This window comes from Tursiops truncatus, chromosome 18 (assembly GCF_011762595.2).
Source record: "Tursiops truncatus isolate mTurTru1 chromosome 18, mTurTru1.mat.Y, whole genome shotgun sequence".
Taxonomy (NCBI): domain Eukaryota; kingdom Metazoa; phylum Chordata; class Mammalia; order Artiodactyla; family Delphinidae; genus Tursiops; species Tursiops truncatus.
The window spans coordinates 18,032,080-18,045,765 of NC_047051.1; the positions used below are offsets into that span (position 1 = coordinate 18,032,080).

General features: G+C 34.1%; 1 protein-coding gene across 9 annotated transcripts in view; it reads right to left on the reverse strand.

Annotated features, from left to right (window-relative positions):
* The window catches only part of SETDB2 (SET domain bifurcated histone lysine methyltransferase 2), an 80,937-nt gene that overhangs the window by 64,031 nt on the left and 3,220 nt on the right, over positions 1-13,686 (reverse strand). For 7 of the 9 annotated variants that reach the window (XM_073795160.1, XM_019936597.3, XM_073795159.1 and 4 more), the window contains 4 exons: positions 10,328-10,693; positions 4,247-4,372; positions 3,160-3,225; positions 56-152 (listed from right to left, as the gene is read on the reverse strand). In XM_073795160.1, the coding sequence (XP_073651261.1) occupies positions 56-152; positions 3,160-3,225; positions 4,247-4,372; positions 10,328-10,343 (305 nt within the window). In that variant the 5' untranslated portion in view covers positions 10,344-10,693. The remainder of the gene's footprint in view (positions 1-55; positions 153-3,159; positions 3,226-4,246; positions 4,373-10,327; positions 10,694-13,686) is intronic. The other 2 variants (XM_019936600.3, XM_019936599.3) reach the window with 1 other exon arrangement.

Below are 13,686 nucleotides of genomic sequence, written 5' to 3' on the forward strand. Positions count from 1 at the left end.
CCTTTTTGGGAGCAAAAGCATTAATGACATAAATAAATTTAACTTATATACATACAGAGAGGTATAGTCTTCTGGAAAGGAGTCTTCATGTGATGTAGAGGGCAATGAACTTGATTTGTTTTCCTGTGCATTCTGGGTCACAGACGTATGATCTACATGAAAAAATTACAAACTTAACAAGAATGCCAAGTTAAAAATCACTCACTGTAAAATCTAAATAGTATCTTTATTGACTAGATATATATATAGCCCTTAAATCTGAAAACATATTACGATTTCAAGATTGAGCCAAAAAATTAGGTGTCAACATTTTCAAAAACATTAAGAAAATAAGATAGGATAAAATAAAAGACTTAGGATAGAAGAGATTTCTACTGCAGAAATTGTAGTTTGGCCGACCTTTATCTGAATTTTAATCAACCTTTAAAGTGAAACATCAAGTATCCCTATTTCTGCTTGTATTTTACAAAAAAACATAACTCTTAAAGGCTCTATTAAGGTCACAAAATTGAAAGTTTATGTATCTTTTGTTTTCTCATTATTCTATTACTATCTACTTTTGGGGGAGAGAGGGAGGTATTTGGGTATCTCTTTTTGTCTTTCCATTTGTATTTTCATATTTCTCTTAGTTTCTCCTATATCTTTCCACACTTAATTTCATCTCATTTGTTGTCTCTTCTTTTTCAAGTTCATCTATTCTTTCTAACATGACTTCACTATAGAAATAAGCTATGTATTTAATGAAAAAGTTATAGATTTCCTGCTCCTATTTTGAAAAAAATGGATACGTAGAATAGTCTATGTTTGGCTTTAAAAAATTGTTTTTAATTGTGCTTCTTCCTATGTAGTAGTGGACCTTAAGAAAAAAAGTGATTCTCATCCTGCCTTAGATTATTAACTTGCATTGGTCCTTTAGTGCACACCACTCTTATTAAAAAGAAAAAAAAAGTTTAAGTAAATAAAAGAATAGTTTAAGTTATAATCCAAGGTCATCCTTGGCTAATTAGCATAAAAAACCCTCTTTAGTTGTACAGGTGAAAAAAGAAGATTTAAAATCTGATAGTGGAAGAGAGCTGAGTAAATAATATAATAACTGATTAAAAATTAAATAAGTTTAACAAGTTAAGAATTTCCCAGCTAATTTCTTTGAATGAGCCATATAAAGCCATATTAACAAATAGGAACAAAACAAATAAATATAAGCATAGTTAGAAATAAGATTTACTAAAAAACATGGAGATTTTAAATTAACTATTAGATAAGGGGAGAAAGGAGAAATAATAATTTCTTTCAAGAAAACAGTATCCAAGTCTTTGTATGGGGATACAGCAGATATTTACAGAATTATACACAATCAAAGAAAATTAAAGGTAATTAGTGGTTTGGAGAATTCAGGCTGGATCTGGGATGGCTTGTTTTGACCTCAACACCAAGTCCTTTTGTTTCCCCCAGTCTCAGTATTCCTTTTAATATAAATACTAACATGAATCTTTATTACTAGAAAGTGTTTAATCCGTACATATGCTAGCAATGTCAATTACGTAACTCCCCAATTACTTTTAAAACATTGCTCTACCACTAGCAAACATACACTTTTATTTTGATAAATTTGTTACACTTCAGATGAACTATATATAAAAATATGAAACTATAGTACTCAGTATTTCTATTGATGAAATCTTTAAAAGAACCAAAACAGGGCTTTCCTGGTGGCGCAGTGGTTGAGGGTCCGCCTGCCGGTGCAGGGGACGCGTGCTCGTGCCCCGGCCCGGAGGATCCCACATGCCGCGGAGCGGCTGGGCCCGTGAGCCACGGCTGCTGAGCCTGTGCGTCCGGAGCCTGTGCTCCGCAACGGGAGAGGCCGCGGCGGTGAGAGGCCCGCGTACCGCAGGAGAAAAAAAAAAAAGAATCAAAACAAAACCCAACCTATATTCTTTTAGTGGGAAAGATTGTTTCAGAAAGGAAAAAAAAAAAAAGTTGCTTAGAATTAATTCCTCTTAGCACCTCCTGCATTTAAAAGCTTCTCTTGCAAAGCAAATGTAATCCCTTAAGGATGTGTTGATTCCAAGTGCTATTGAAGGATACTGAAAGACTGTTTTCTTAAAGAATCTACTCTTCTAAAACTGTACATTAGCTACTGAAATTGAAAATACTTTTGAATAACAAAAGCTTTCTTTAAAATAAACTTGGGACTTCCCTGGCGGTCCAGTGGTTAAGACTCCTCTTTTCCACTGCTGTGGCATGGGTTCAATCCCTGGTCAGGGAACGAAGATCCCGCATGCCTCGGCACAGCAATCAATAATCAATCAATCAATAAAACTAAACTGATGATGTTAAGCCATTTTTCAGAGATTTAAAACCTTATGGCTCCAAATTATGAGTTAAAATAATTATTTACCAATATTAATTAAAATTTAGTAAATGTACCTCCTCAACACTTTAGCAAATTAATGATAGTCTAAGATTTATAGGACAGTGATTCTGATAAAATAACTTGCTTTTTAATTAAAAAAAATTTTAATCGACATATAGTTGATCTATAATGTTGTGTTAGTTTCTGGTGTACAGCAAAATGATTCAGATATATATATATATATATAAATATATACACACACACATATTTTTTCATATTCTTCTCCATTATGGTTTATTATAGGATATTGAATATAGTTCCCTGTGCTATACAGGACTTGTTGTTTATCTAAAATAACTTTTCAATTTTTCTTTTTATAATCCTGGTACATTATCTTTGTTCAATTACTTCTAAAATAAATTTGTTAGACTGATGGTCTAATAATAATCTAGAAATGAAAAAAATTTCCATCAATTTATCTATACCAGAATGTGCCTTTTAGTATTGTTCTTTACACAAAGTATCAATAGGTTTATAGTGGTTTGGAGTCTTGGAATTCTATTTGCCCTTCTTATAGTAGAAGCGATTTTGAAAAAGAGATACAATTCTTCCCGGAGAGGTTTAGTAGAGTATGCATTTCCTATGGGGTGGACTTTTCGTTTACTAGGGAAACTGATTTCCATATATGGATCTTACAGTTTTATTTTTAAACTGTCTTCAGTTAACTTGACATAATTAAGGCTGGCTTGCTTCAAAGCAAGAAAACAGCAGAGAATATTCTAGATTGGGATTAGAAATGTACATACCCCTTATCAAAGTTGAATTATTATTTATAGTTGCTTCCTTCACTAGAATCATTGCTTGGATGTATTCTGTTAAGGAAAGGAAAAAAGAATGAAAACAATCAGCAGCAGTATCACCTTCACTCAAGATGTCAGCTACTGTACTAGGCAATTTACATATTTTATCTCATTCAATCTTCACAACTCCTCTAAGAGGTTCTTATGATTATCTACTAAATACATTAAAGACAAAGAAATTAAGGCCTAGTGGTTAAGCTGTTTATTCCAGGTCAATAAGCTAGGAAGTGGCAGAACTGGATTCAAACCTAGATATATCTGATTCATGAAGGAATGAGAAGGAATATTAAAATGAAAAATACTATTAATTTAGTGGACAAGCACATCATAGATTAATGTCATAAGAACATCCATAAAGTATTAAGAATATCCTGGGGAAAAATAAAGGATAGTCAGGGGAGATTTTGCTTGAAAATCATATGTTCTGATGGAATGAAGGAAATTTCCATATAAACGTCTATGTTCTACAACCACTTAGGTTGAAGACAAAGAAGCAGAAAAAATACTGGGATGACTGAACTGACTGCCTATGTAGAACGCAAGGTTTGCTTTCTGAAGACTACTAAGGCAAGTTCTGTTTAAAGCAGGCAAAATATATTTATATATTTACTTTTATATTAAAGAAAATAAGTTATCTCTGAATGATTGGGTAATACATAATTTCTGTTATATTCTTCTATATGTACCAAATGTTCTACAATGAGTTTTGCAATACACTCCCCAAAAAAAAGATAAAATGAGGGAGAAGAAGGTAGCCTGAGATAAATAGAGATAAATTCAGCAGCTATTATTCAAAGTAACCAGCTTCATCCAGTTTTACAAAATGTCCACAGTATGGTAAAAACAAGTTTTTATAGAAGCAGGACACACACACACACACAAAAAGCAGGTAGAACTGATGTTAGGTTCTTAAAAAACAAAAGAAGTTATTTGACTTTTAAAACGAACAGCAATACTGGAAACAGAATTATATTATATTATCAGTGGGTAATATTCAGCATTAAATGTACTGAACGTTTTTATTGCTTCATACCTTTATTTGTGGCAGATCCATCTTTGATCTTTCGTTTCAGTGACTGCAGCACATTTTGCACTTGTTCAAATATGAAATCCACTTTCCCATCATCTTCTAGCTCCATCCAGAAAGTTTTTGCATCACCTAAAGAAAAAATAATAGCCTAAGAGCTCAGTAGACATAATTTTCCTAAGGCACATGTTATTAAAAATATACTTGGTTTCTAAATAAAAATCAAAATTTAACTGGCCTATTACTTTCCTTGAAGAAAAAGATTTTGGTCACTGTTTCTTTACAACGACCTACAAGCAAAAAATATGACCTGGGTATCTCACTTATTTCTGATAATTAAAAAAAAAATGTGTTGAAAACTTCAGTGACACTTTTTTTTTTTAACTTTAAATGCCTAAACAATTTATTTTTCTTTCTGTGTAGTGACACTATTTCTTGACTGGAAAACAGCAGGAATGACTTCATTCTAGGGGTGGGAGTGGGTGTATTTATAGACACATTCATTTTAAAAGTTTCAAGGACATAACCTCCATTGAGTATGGAAGTGGAGGGTTCCAGAAGGAAACATCTCAACAATTGTTGAAATAACTAAATGTCTAACAATAATGCTTTAAAAACTATCTTTGATAGTAACTTTTTAATAATTATGTTGACTGAAAGAAAAACACACAAACAAGTTGCACATTATGTTTTATTTGGCAAACTACTGAGGACCACAGCCTGGGAAACAGCCTCTCAGACAGCTCTGAGGAACTTCTCTGAAGAGGTAAGGGAGGAGCCAGGATATACAGAAGTTTTTTGCTGGGGGGAGTGGGGGCTGGGGGGTGGTGGTAATAAAACATGTAGTCAAACATCAAAAGATTACTGCTAATCACAAAAGACAGACATCTCAGTTTAATGATTTTAGTGCTTTTCTGTGTCTGGGGAGATGCAAGAGTTTGGGCTCATTGAAGTTATTCCTCAGACATGCATCTTAACTATCTAGGACTAGTATCCGGTTTTTCTACACTCTGAATTCCCCTCAGGGCGTGCTGCTGGGGGCAGATGCAGTGGATGATGGCTTGATGGCAGGCAATATTCACTGTTTACTGAAATGGCAGGTAACATTTTTTGTTCACACTTACAGGAGGCAAAATATGTTTAAAGCTTTTATAGATAAAGTTATATAGGTAAGCCAACATTTCAGATGCCCAGCAAGCTAACACCTTAAAAATTTTCTAGCGAAATCATCCTTTCAAAGCTGAAAACAGAAATACGAGAAATGCAATTAAAATAAATTGGCGAAAGTCAAATCTTACACCATGTTTAAAAGTAACAGGGGCTTCCCTGGTGGCGCAGTGGTTGAGAGTCCGCCTTCCGATGTAGGGGACACGGGTTCGTGCCCCAGTCCGGGAAGATCCCACATGCCGCGGAGCGGCTGGGCCCATGAGCCATGGCCGCTGAGCCTGTGCATCCGGAGCCTGTGCTCCACAACGGGAGAGGGGCCACAACAGTGAGAGGCCCTCATACCGCAAAAATAAATAAACAAATAAAAATAAAAGTAACAAAAAATACCTAAAATGTTAAACACAAATTATTTATAAAATATATAAAATTAATGTATAAAATGTTTAAAATGAATAGGGCCTTAAGCAAAGGAGAAACATAACAGTAACTGCACTGTAGAAAGGTCACTTGAGAAGCCATTGGGAGGATTAATGAGCAGACAGTGTAGTAAGTTTACAAAAAATACATTTTCCTTAATATTAAAGATTAAACCCAGAACCTCCAAGTTGGTAATGGAGTGAGATTCTTCAAAAGAGGCTTAGGACTCAGAGTCCCAACTCTCCCTGGCAGTCATCTAACCAAAGGGGGACCTCTGGCTAATTAGGGCTGCTGCTACCATAGAAGCCTCAGGAGGGGTGCTGTTTCCCTGTTAACTCTCTGGCCTGATGTGTACTACACAAGACTAAGCCTACTTTTCCTTTTTCCCCATAGCACAGTTCAGACAAAGGTTTCAACATTTGAAAAAAATGCAATGTGAAAGGACAAAAGGAATGAGAAATTATGTTTTAGAGACAGATAGGGGCTGACATAGCCTTGAGTGCCATGCTAGGCAACTTTATTTTTATATGGAAGTCTATAGGGAGCCACTCAAGAGGTTTAAGCATCTTATTATGTTACTAATTTTGCTTCTAAAAAATCACTAAAGTGGCAGTGGGAAGAGGGACGAGACAAGAATGATTTCTGTATTTCTGACTCAGGCAACCATATGTATAATAATGGTATCCACTGCGATAGGGAATAAAGGTAGAGAGACAAGTGAGAAATTCAAGTAGGGTGAGTAAACTGGATGCACAGGCTCCAGGGTAAGATCTGATCCAGATATACAAATTTTGGAGTCAATAGCACACAAATTCTTGCTAAAGCCACAAAATAGATGTGATTAGAGAGAATCTGTAGAATGAGAAGAGGGTCTTCTGTAGAACATCAACATGGAGTGCTTACTAAATACATCGATAATGACCTAGGTATGTGTACATGTATATATCTATATTTCTCCATCCATCACTTGAAGAGCTTCAGGACATTGGTACAGAGAATCTCTGGACACCTTTGAGCCTGTTATCAGCAAACTGTAGTCTATGAACTCCTGGGAGTTCCCAAATCCTTTCAGACAATACGCTAGGTCAAACTATTTTAATAGTAATATCAAGACATTATTTGCCCTTTTCTTCCCTATATTGACATTAACTGATGGTTCAAAAGCACTGGTGAGTAAAAATGTTGGAGCCTTAGTGTGAATCAAGGCAGTTGCACCGAACTACTAGTAAGTCATTATTATTATTTACCACCAATTTCACTTAAGAAGGTCTTTGATAAAGCAACATAAATAATTACCAAAAAAAATAATAATTACCACAGTACAATGGCTGTTTCAAGGAAAAGCGCTAGGGAGATTGTTTGAGTTGTAAGCTAAACTAGCTGGGTTTTTTTTTTTTTCATAGAAAACCATTTTTCCTTAAAAGAACCACTAATAAAAATTGTTTTTTTCCAACTTGGGTGTTTGGTACACATTTTCTCAAACATGAATAAAGGGAGCCTATCACTTGAAGGACAAAAGTAACAGCATTTGTTGCGAATGAAAAATTCAAGCTATCAAGTTGAAACTGAAAATTTAGAAAACTTGCATCTGCCATGGTAAGCTTGAGAGCTTCTCAATAACTAATCACTTTTTGATGAGATTGGTAGCAATATTAACAAATGTAATTTTTAAATACTGTATGATTAAATGTGTCAACATTTGGAAAAATCTGCATAATTCATTGAACCAATGTTTTCCAAGTGGCCAATGCATGATGTTATAAAATCATACATGTGTAAAAGGCCCATCAAAGTGCAAGACAAACCAATGGATTTTTAATGTAACAGTGTAAAAAAAAGCTCACTGATAAGAATTCAGATTCCACACTATAACTAACCTTGAAGGAATGACTACTTGTTGAGTTTTGTAGTTGTATCAAAGAAAAATATCCATAATTATCTGAGAGGCTATTAAAATATTCTTCCTTTTTCCAACTTCTTGTCTGTGTGAAGCTTCATTTTCTTTATACATTTACACCAAAGCAACATATCACAACAGACTGAATGCAGAAGGAGACCTGAGAATCTCTCTTCTATTAAGCCAACTATTAAAGAGATTTGTAAAAATATAAAACAATGGTTTTCTCACTAATTACTTTCATTTCAGAAAATAGTTATGTCTCACAAAAATGTAATTTGTTAACATGTTGGGTTTATTATTTAAAAAAAAATAAGCCAATTACCATTTTTGAAGCTTCTCAGTTTTCTAATATAGTAAATATGAATAGATATTATCCACATAAACAAAAGCTGTTAGGGGTTTTAAACACTTTTAAGAGTATAAAGTAGTCCTGAGACCAAAAGAAAGTTTGAAACCGCTGGCCTAGATAACTGTCCAGTGAAATTAGTACTACAATCTGTAAACAATCCGCATATTACAAGTATGTTAAAGGGTGGTGAAACTATTCTGTATGATACTGTAGTGGTGTATACATGACATTATGCATTCGTCAAAACCTATAGAACTTGAAAGCACAAAGAGTGAAGCTTAATGTATGCAAATTTTAAAATATCATTTAAGAGATCAGGGATCCCAGGAAGGAATGTATACACAACCTCTCTGAAGGGCTGAGTGGAAAAGGTGCTGACCTAAATAACTTTGGAAATAAATGGACTCTGTAAAACTATAGGCAAAAGGAAGTTGCACAAGCACTGAGGTGTCACACCTGGGAATAAGTTTACAGTACTTCTGATACTGCTATACACATATACTAGAATCGCGCAATTAAATAAATGGATAATGGGAATTTATAGATAAGCAAGGAGAGTAAGCTAGAATAATCCATGTGGTAATGGATTAGAGCCAGAAACATCAGTATAAACTCATGTTTAGCTCAATACAGATACAGATGGTTACATATAGAAATATTTATAGATATGTGTATATACAATTATATTTATATATACTTTGCTCTGTCAGCTGAGAGGGCCAGAAGCAAGACAACCCAATAACAAATGAATACACCTACTGCCCAGATCTTAGTTTGTAATACCATTCTCCAATAAAAGGAACCAGGAAGGCTCATTCAAGAAATGGCTCATTCTAGGACTATGCCAATATACAAGATGAGCGTGGAGCATCATATAGTACCAGAAAATAAGGAAGTGCTAAAAACCAAAAACACAAAACAAAAACCACCTACATTGATGGGGGTATGTCAAAGAGACAGGAAGCTGACCGAAAGGGCTCCAAATGCCTAATCCTGGGACAATTTGAAGAACAAAATGAAACAGTACTGGCTTATAACCCAAAGTACACAATAAGTATCCATGAATCCATACTGATGTAAATAAATGATTGAATAAAACATATACTGGGGAAAGGAAACAAATCTCCCTTGCAGAAGAATTCTGAAAAATTAATGTAAATATTCTGTTCTCAAAGAGGAGGAGCATAAATTCATGTTCCTTAAGTATGGGCTACACACAGTGAATTCCTGTCAAAGAGTATAGTAGAGAAAGGGAGAAAAAAAGAGAGTAGTAATTTACAGTGGAGAAGCCACTTAACACTATGTCAGCCAGGTGATCTAGCTCAACAACAGCAGGTGAGAAATCATGTTGGTAACATGCGCCCTTGATATCATTTCATAAAACTGACACTTTACCTCTATGGTCTTCCTCCCCAGAATCCACTACCCCAGTCTAATCGCGAGAAAAACAAAAATCAGTCAAAAAAGTCCAATGAAGGGGCATCTTACAAACACTTGGATACAAAATCTTACAAAAACAAGGGAAGTCTGAGAAACTGTCATATGCAAAAGGACCCTAAGGAGACATAAGTAAATGTAATGTATCCTGGATGGGATCCTGGAATAGAAAAAGACATAAAGTAAGGAAATAAGAATAAACTATGGACTTCAGTTAATTATAATGGGTCAATAATGGTTCATTAATTGTAACAAATGTACCAGCCAAATGTAAGATTTTAATCACAGGCAGAACTGGGTGCAGAGAATATGAGAACTCTCTGTACTATCAATTTTTCTGTAAATCTGTAAGTTTTCTAAAAAGAAGAAAGTGTATTTTTTTTTTTTTTTCGGTACACGGGCCTCTCACTGTTGTGGCCTCTCCCGTTGCGGAGCACAGGCTCCGGATGCACAGGCTCAGCGGCCATGGCTCATGGGCCCAGCGGCTCCGTGGCATGTGGGATCCTTCCGGACCGGGGCATGAACCCGTGTCCCCTGCATCGGCAGGCGGACTCTCAACCATTGCGCCACCAGGGAAGCCCAAAGTATATTTTTTAAAAGTACATTAAGGTACTGACTTAGTATTACAGATACACAACTAATTATAAAGACAATCAAAATTGTTGCTACATGAGAGTAAGTCCTATAAATCCTATTAATTCTTTCTAATTCAGAAAAGTTACTTGCACAGAAAAACCTTGAAAATTCCACAATTCAGCTTCATTAAGTAGTCTATATACTTTTAAACATAAAGTTTAACAATGGTTTTTCAACCTACCATTTTTTTCTCCCATCTTTTGGTGTTGTTTACAAACATAAAATTCTTCGAAATTAACTTTATCAAAGAACTGAATCACTTTGATTGTAGAATATAACTGGAATCCAACTGTGGTCTCTATGAAATTTGCAGTACTCAGAGAAAATACATCATTATACCACTCTAAACCAAATATTCTTTGATACTTGAATTTTCAAGTAGAAATTGTGGTTGAAGAAACTTTCAGAAATGATCACTAGTCCAACTTAATGACAAGTCCATGCATCTTCATCAAGTGAATACATATAGTCGTATCAGATCATTGACAATATTATTTTAAAAATAAAAACCAACTCCATCTTTCGGTCCATGAATGCATGAAACATTCTGTAAGGAAAACAATAAGGAATGGTGCATATTGGTAAATAATAAAATATATAAGAAAAAAGAGATTGTTATAACAATAGCGCTATCTTTTAAAACAGCATGAACTATTATGAAAAAAGAATACATATTAACTGGAAAAATGTAAAATATCAATATTAGGAAAATTACGGAAAAATTAAGAATCATCTACTTAATATGTTAATTAACAGAAAAATTAAGAACTATCTACTTAATATATGTTAATTAATATAAATTAACTCCATTTTATAAAACTTTAAAAAACTTTTTAAATGGGGATAATAATGCTAACTACCTCAAAAGATTGTTGTGAGGTTAAGACTTAATCACCTAGAATACCTGGCACATTACAAAGGACTCAATAAATGCTAGCAATTATTATTCTTTCACTATATATACTTTTAAAACAAAATTTGAATTTTAGTATGTATAATTTTTTATAATCTTTCATTGATAATATATCCTGTACTTTCTCTCGTCATTAATGTTTTCCTGTAATATGACTTTTAAGTGGCTGTATAATGTACTTTGGTCAATAATCCATATATTAAATTACACTAAAGAACAACTATTATGTTCTTTAGTGTAATATGAACAATTATAAACAATAATTATGCAATTATTAAAATTTAATAAGTTAATAATTGGTACTATAAACCTGTATAGTGTACATTTAGATTATTTCTATTTTTCCAGTATAATAAATAAGGCTGGAATATATCTGATGCATATCTGATTATTTCCTGAAGATATACACCTAGAGGTAGAACTAAAAGGTCAAAAAGAGATCAGCAATTTTAGTCTCAAGGTGTTAGTCAACATATACATTCTTCTCCCACTGCCACACCAAATCTGCAGAAATGGTAATTTTTTTTGTAATTAAAAATATAAAGTCATGTTGAAAACAAAAAGGGAATTCTCTATAGATTGAGTCTGTGCGACCTCTCTGGGGAAAGGAAACAGATGGGAAGTTGCAGAGATAATGCCAACCACAAACATCACCATGGCAAAAGGAAGAGTAAATCCTCTCAGAGGAGATGAATACACAACCAAGAACCATCAAACATATGAAGAAAGCTACACCATGAAAAAGACTTAACAAGCCTACCAAACTGATGAACTTATATTAAGGAGGAGAATTAATAGAGCATCCTGAAAATAATTTTAAAGCAAATACTGTATTTAATATCAAAGAGCTAAAGAAGGAAACCTCATCTATGAAAAAACATACAATTTTTTAAAATAACCAATTGGCTATCTTGGATATAAAAACAGTTATTGAATAAACTCAACAGATAGATATAATAGCATAGACTCAGATGAAGAGCCAGTTAGTAAACTGAGAGACTGAGTTGAGTAATTCACTCAGAACACAGAGCAAAGAAAAAAAAGGAGGGATAACTAGAATGAAGAGGCAATAATGACCAAAAAATTCTCAGAACTGGAAAACACATTAGCCTACTAATGTGGCTAGTGTGGGTAAGGGTCCATTGAGTATCAAGCAAGATAAACTTTTTAATACATACCACTAGACAAACCATGGATAAACTTCAGAATATCAAGAAGACAAAGTCTCAGAAACTTTCAGAAAATCTAGATTATCTAAAAGGAATGTTTATTAGACTGGTACTCAGACTTCTCATCAGAAATGCCAGATGCAAAGTGTTAAGGGAAAATAAGTCTGAATCCAGAATAATATTTCAGCCAAGGTATCTTTCAACGTGGGGGTTGGGGGGAAGGCTTTTACAGACACTCAAAGACTTTGAAAGAAATAAAGAAGTACTTCATGAATAAAAACTAACGTAGAAGGAAGTACTGAGGTAAAAGAAGCAAAAGTGAGCAAATAAATGAGTAAAACACATTAATGCTAGATAATTACAGATTAAAAATGGGTTTTAATGACGAAACCAAATTGCTGGAAGATATAACCATAGGAAATTTACATTCTTTTCTGAAGGAGGGATGGAAGAGGATTCTTGCAATGTCTGAGAAAATAAAGTAGAAGCATACTAAGTTCTTCGTAGGGAGGATATCAATACAAACGAAATGCAGACTTTGTTAGGAAAATATAAATTTAATAATTGTGTTAAAAATGTAAAAGTAGGGACTTCCCTGGTGGTCCAGTGGTAAAGAATCCGCCTTACAATACAGGGGACGTGGGTTCGATCCCTGGTCATAAAACTAAGATCCCACATGCTGCAGGGCAATTAAGCCCTCTCCCCGCAGCTACTCAGCTCAACTAGAGCCCGCGCACCCTCGAGCGTGCAAGCCACAGCTAAAGAAGCCCGCGCAAGACAACGAAGGGCCCGTGCGCCGCAACTAAGACCGACGCAGCCCAAAATAAATAAAATTTAAAAATAATAAATAAATCTTTAAAAAAAATGTAAAAGTAATCTATGAAAAAGAAAACAGAACAAAGAAAACCTCAATTAAAACCTTGGGGCAAACCTCAATTAAAATGAGAAATGGAAAAATATAAGATATAAAGGATACAATGGGAAGCAAGGTAAATAAGAGGACAAGAAAAAGGCCAATTATGTTAATAATCACAAAAAAGGTTAATGTGTTCAGTCTTACTTATTAAAGGACAGACTCTCAGATTAAATTGCAAGCAAAACCTAGCTATATTTTAAAATAAGGGACCCACTTAAATCTCACAAAATGTCATCAAAAGGTTGAAATGAAGGGATGTGAAAAAGAGACATACCAGCAAATACAAGAAGAAACATTCATATCAAACAAAATAGAAGTTAATATGAAAACCAATAAAAGAGACAAATATTTTACACTGACAGAACAATTCACCATGAATATCTAATTGAACTTATTGACTACCAACTAGGCTCAAGAAAAAAAGAAAAAAAAAATTAGAGGGATAAGTACGAAAAGGAAATTAAAACAATTAAAGATCTTACCAGAGCTGCATGCCACACATCCCCATCTCTCACTCCCAGTATACCAGGTCCAAAAAGTTT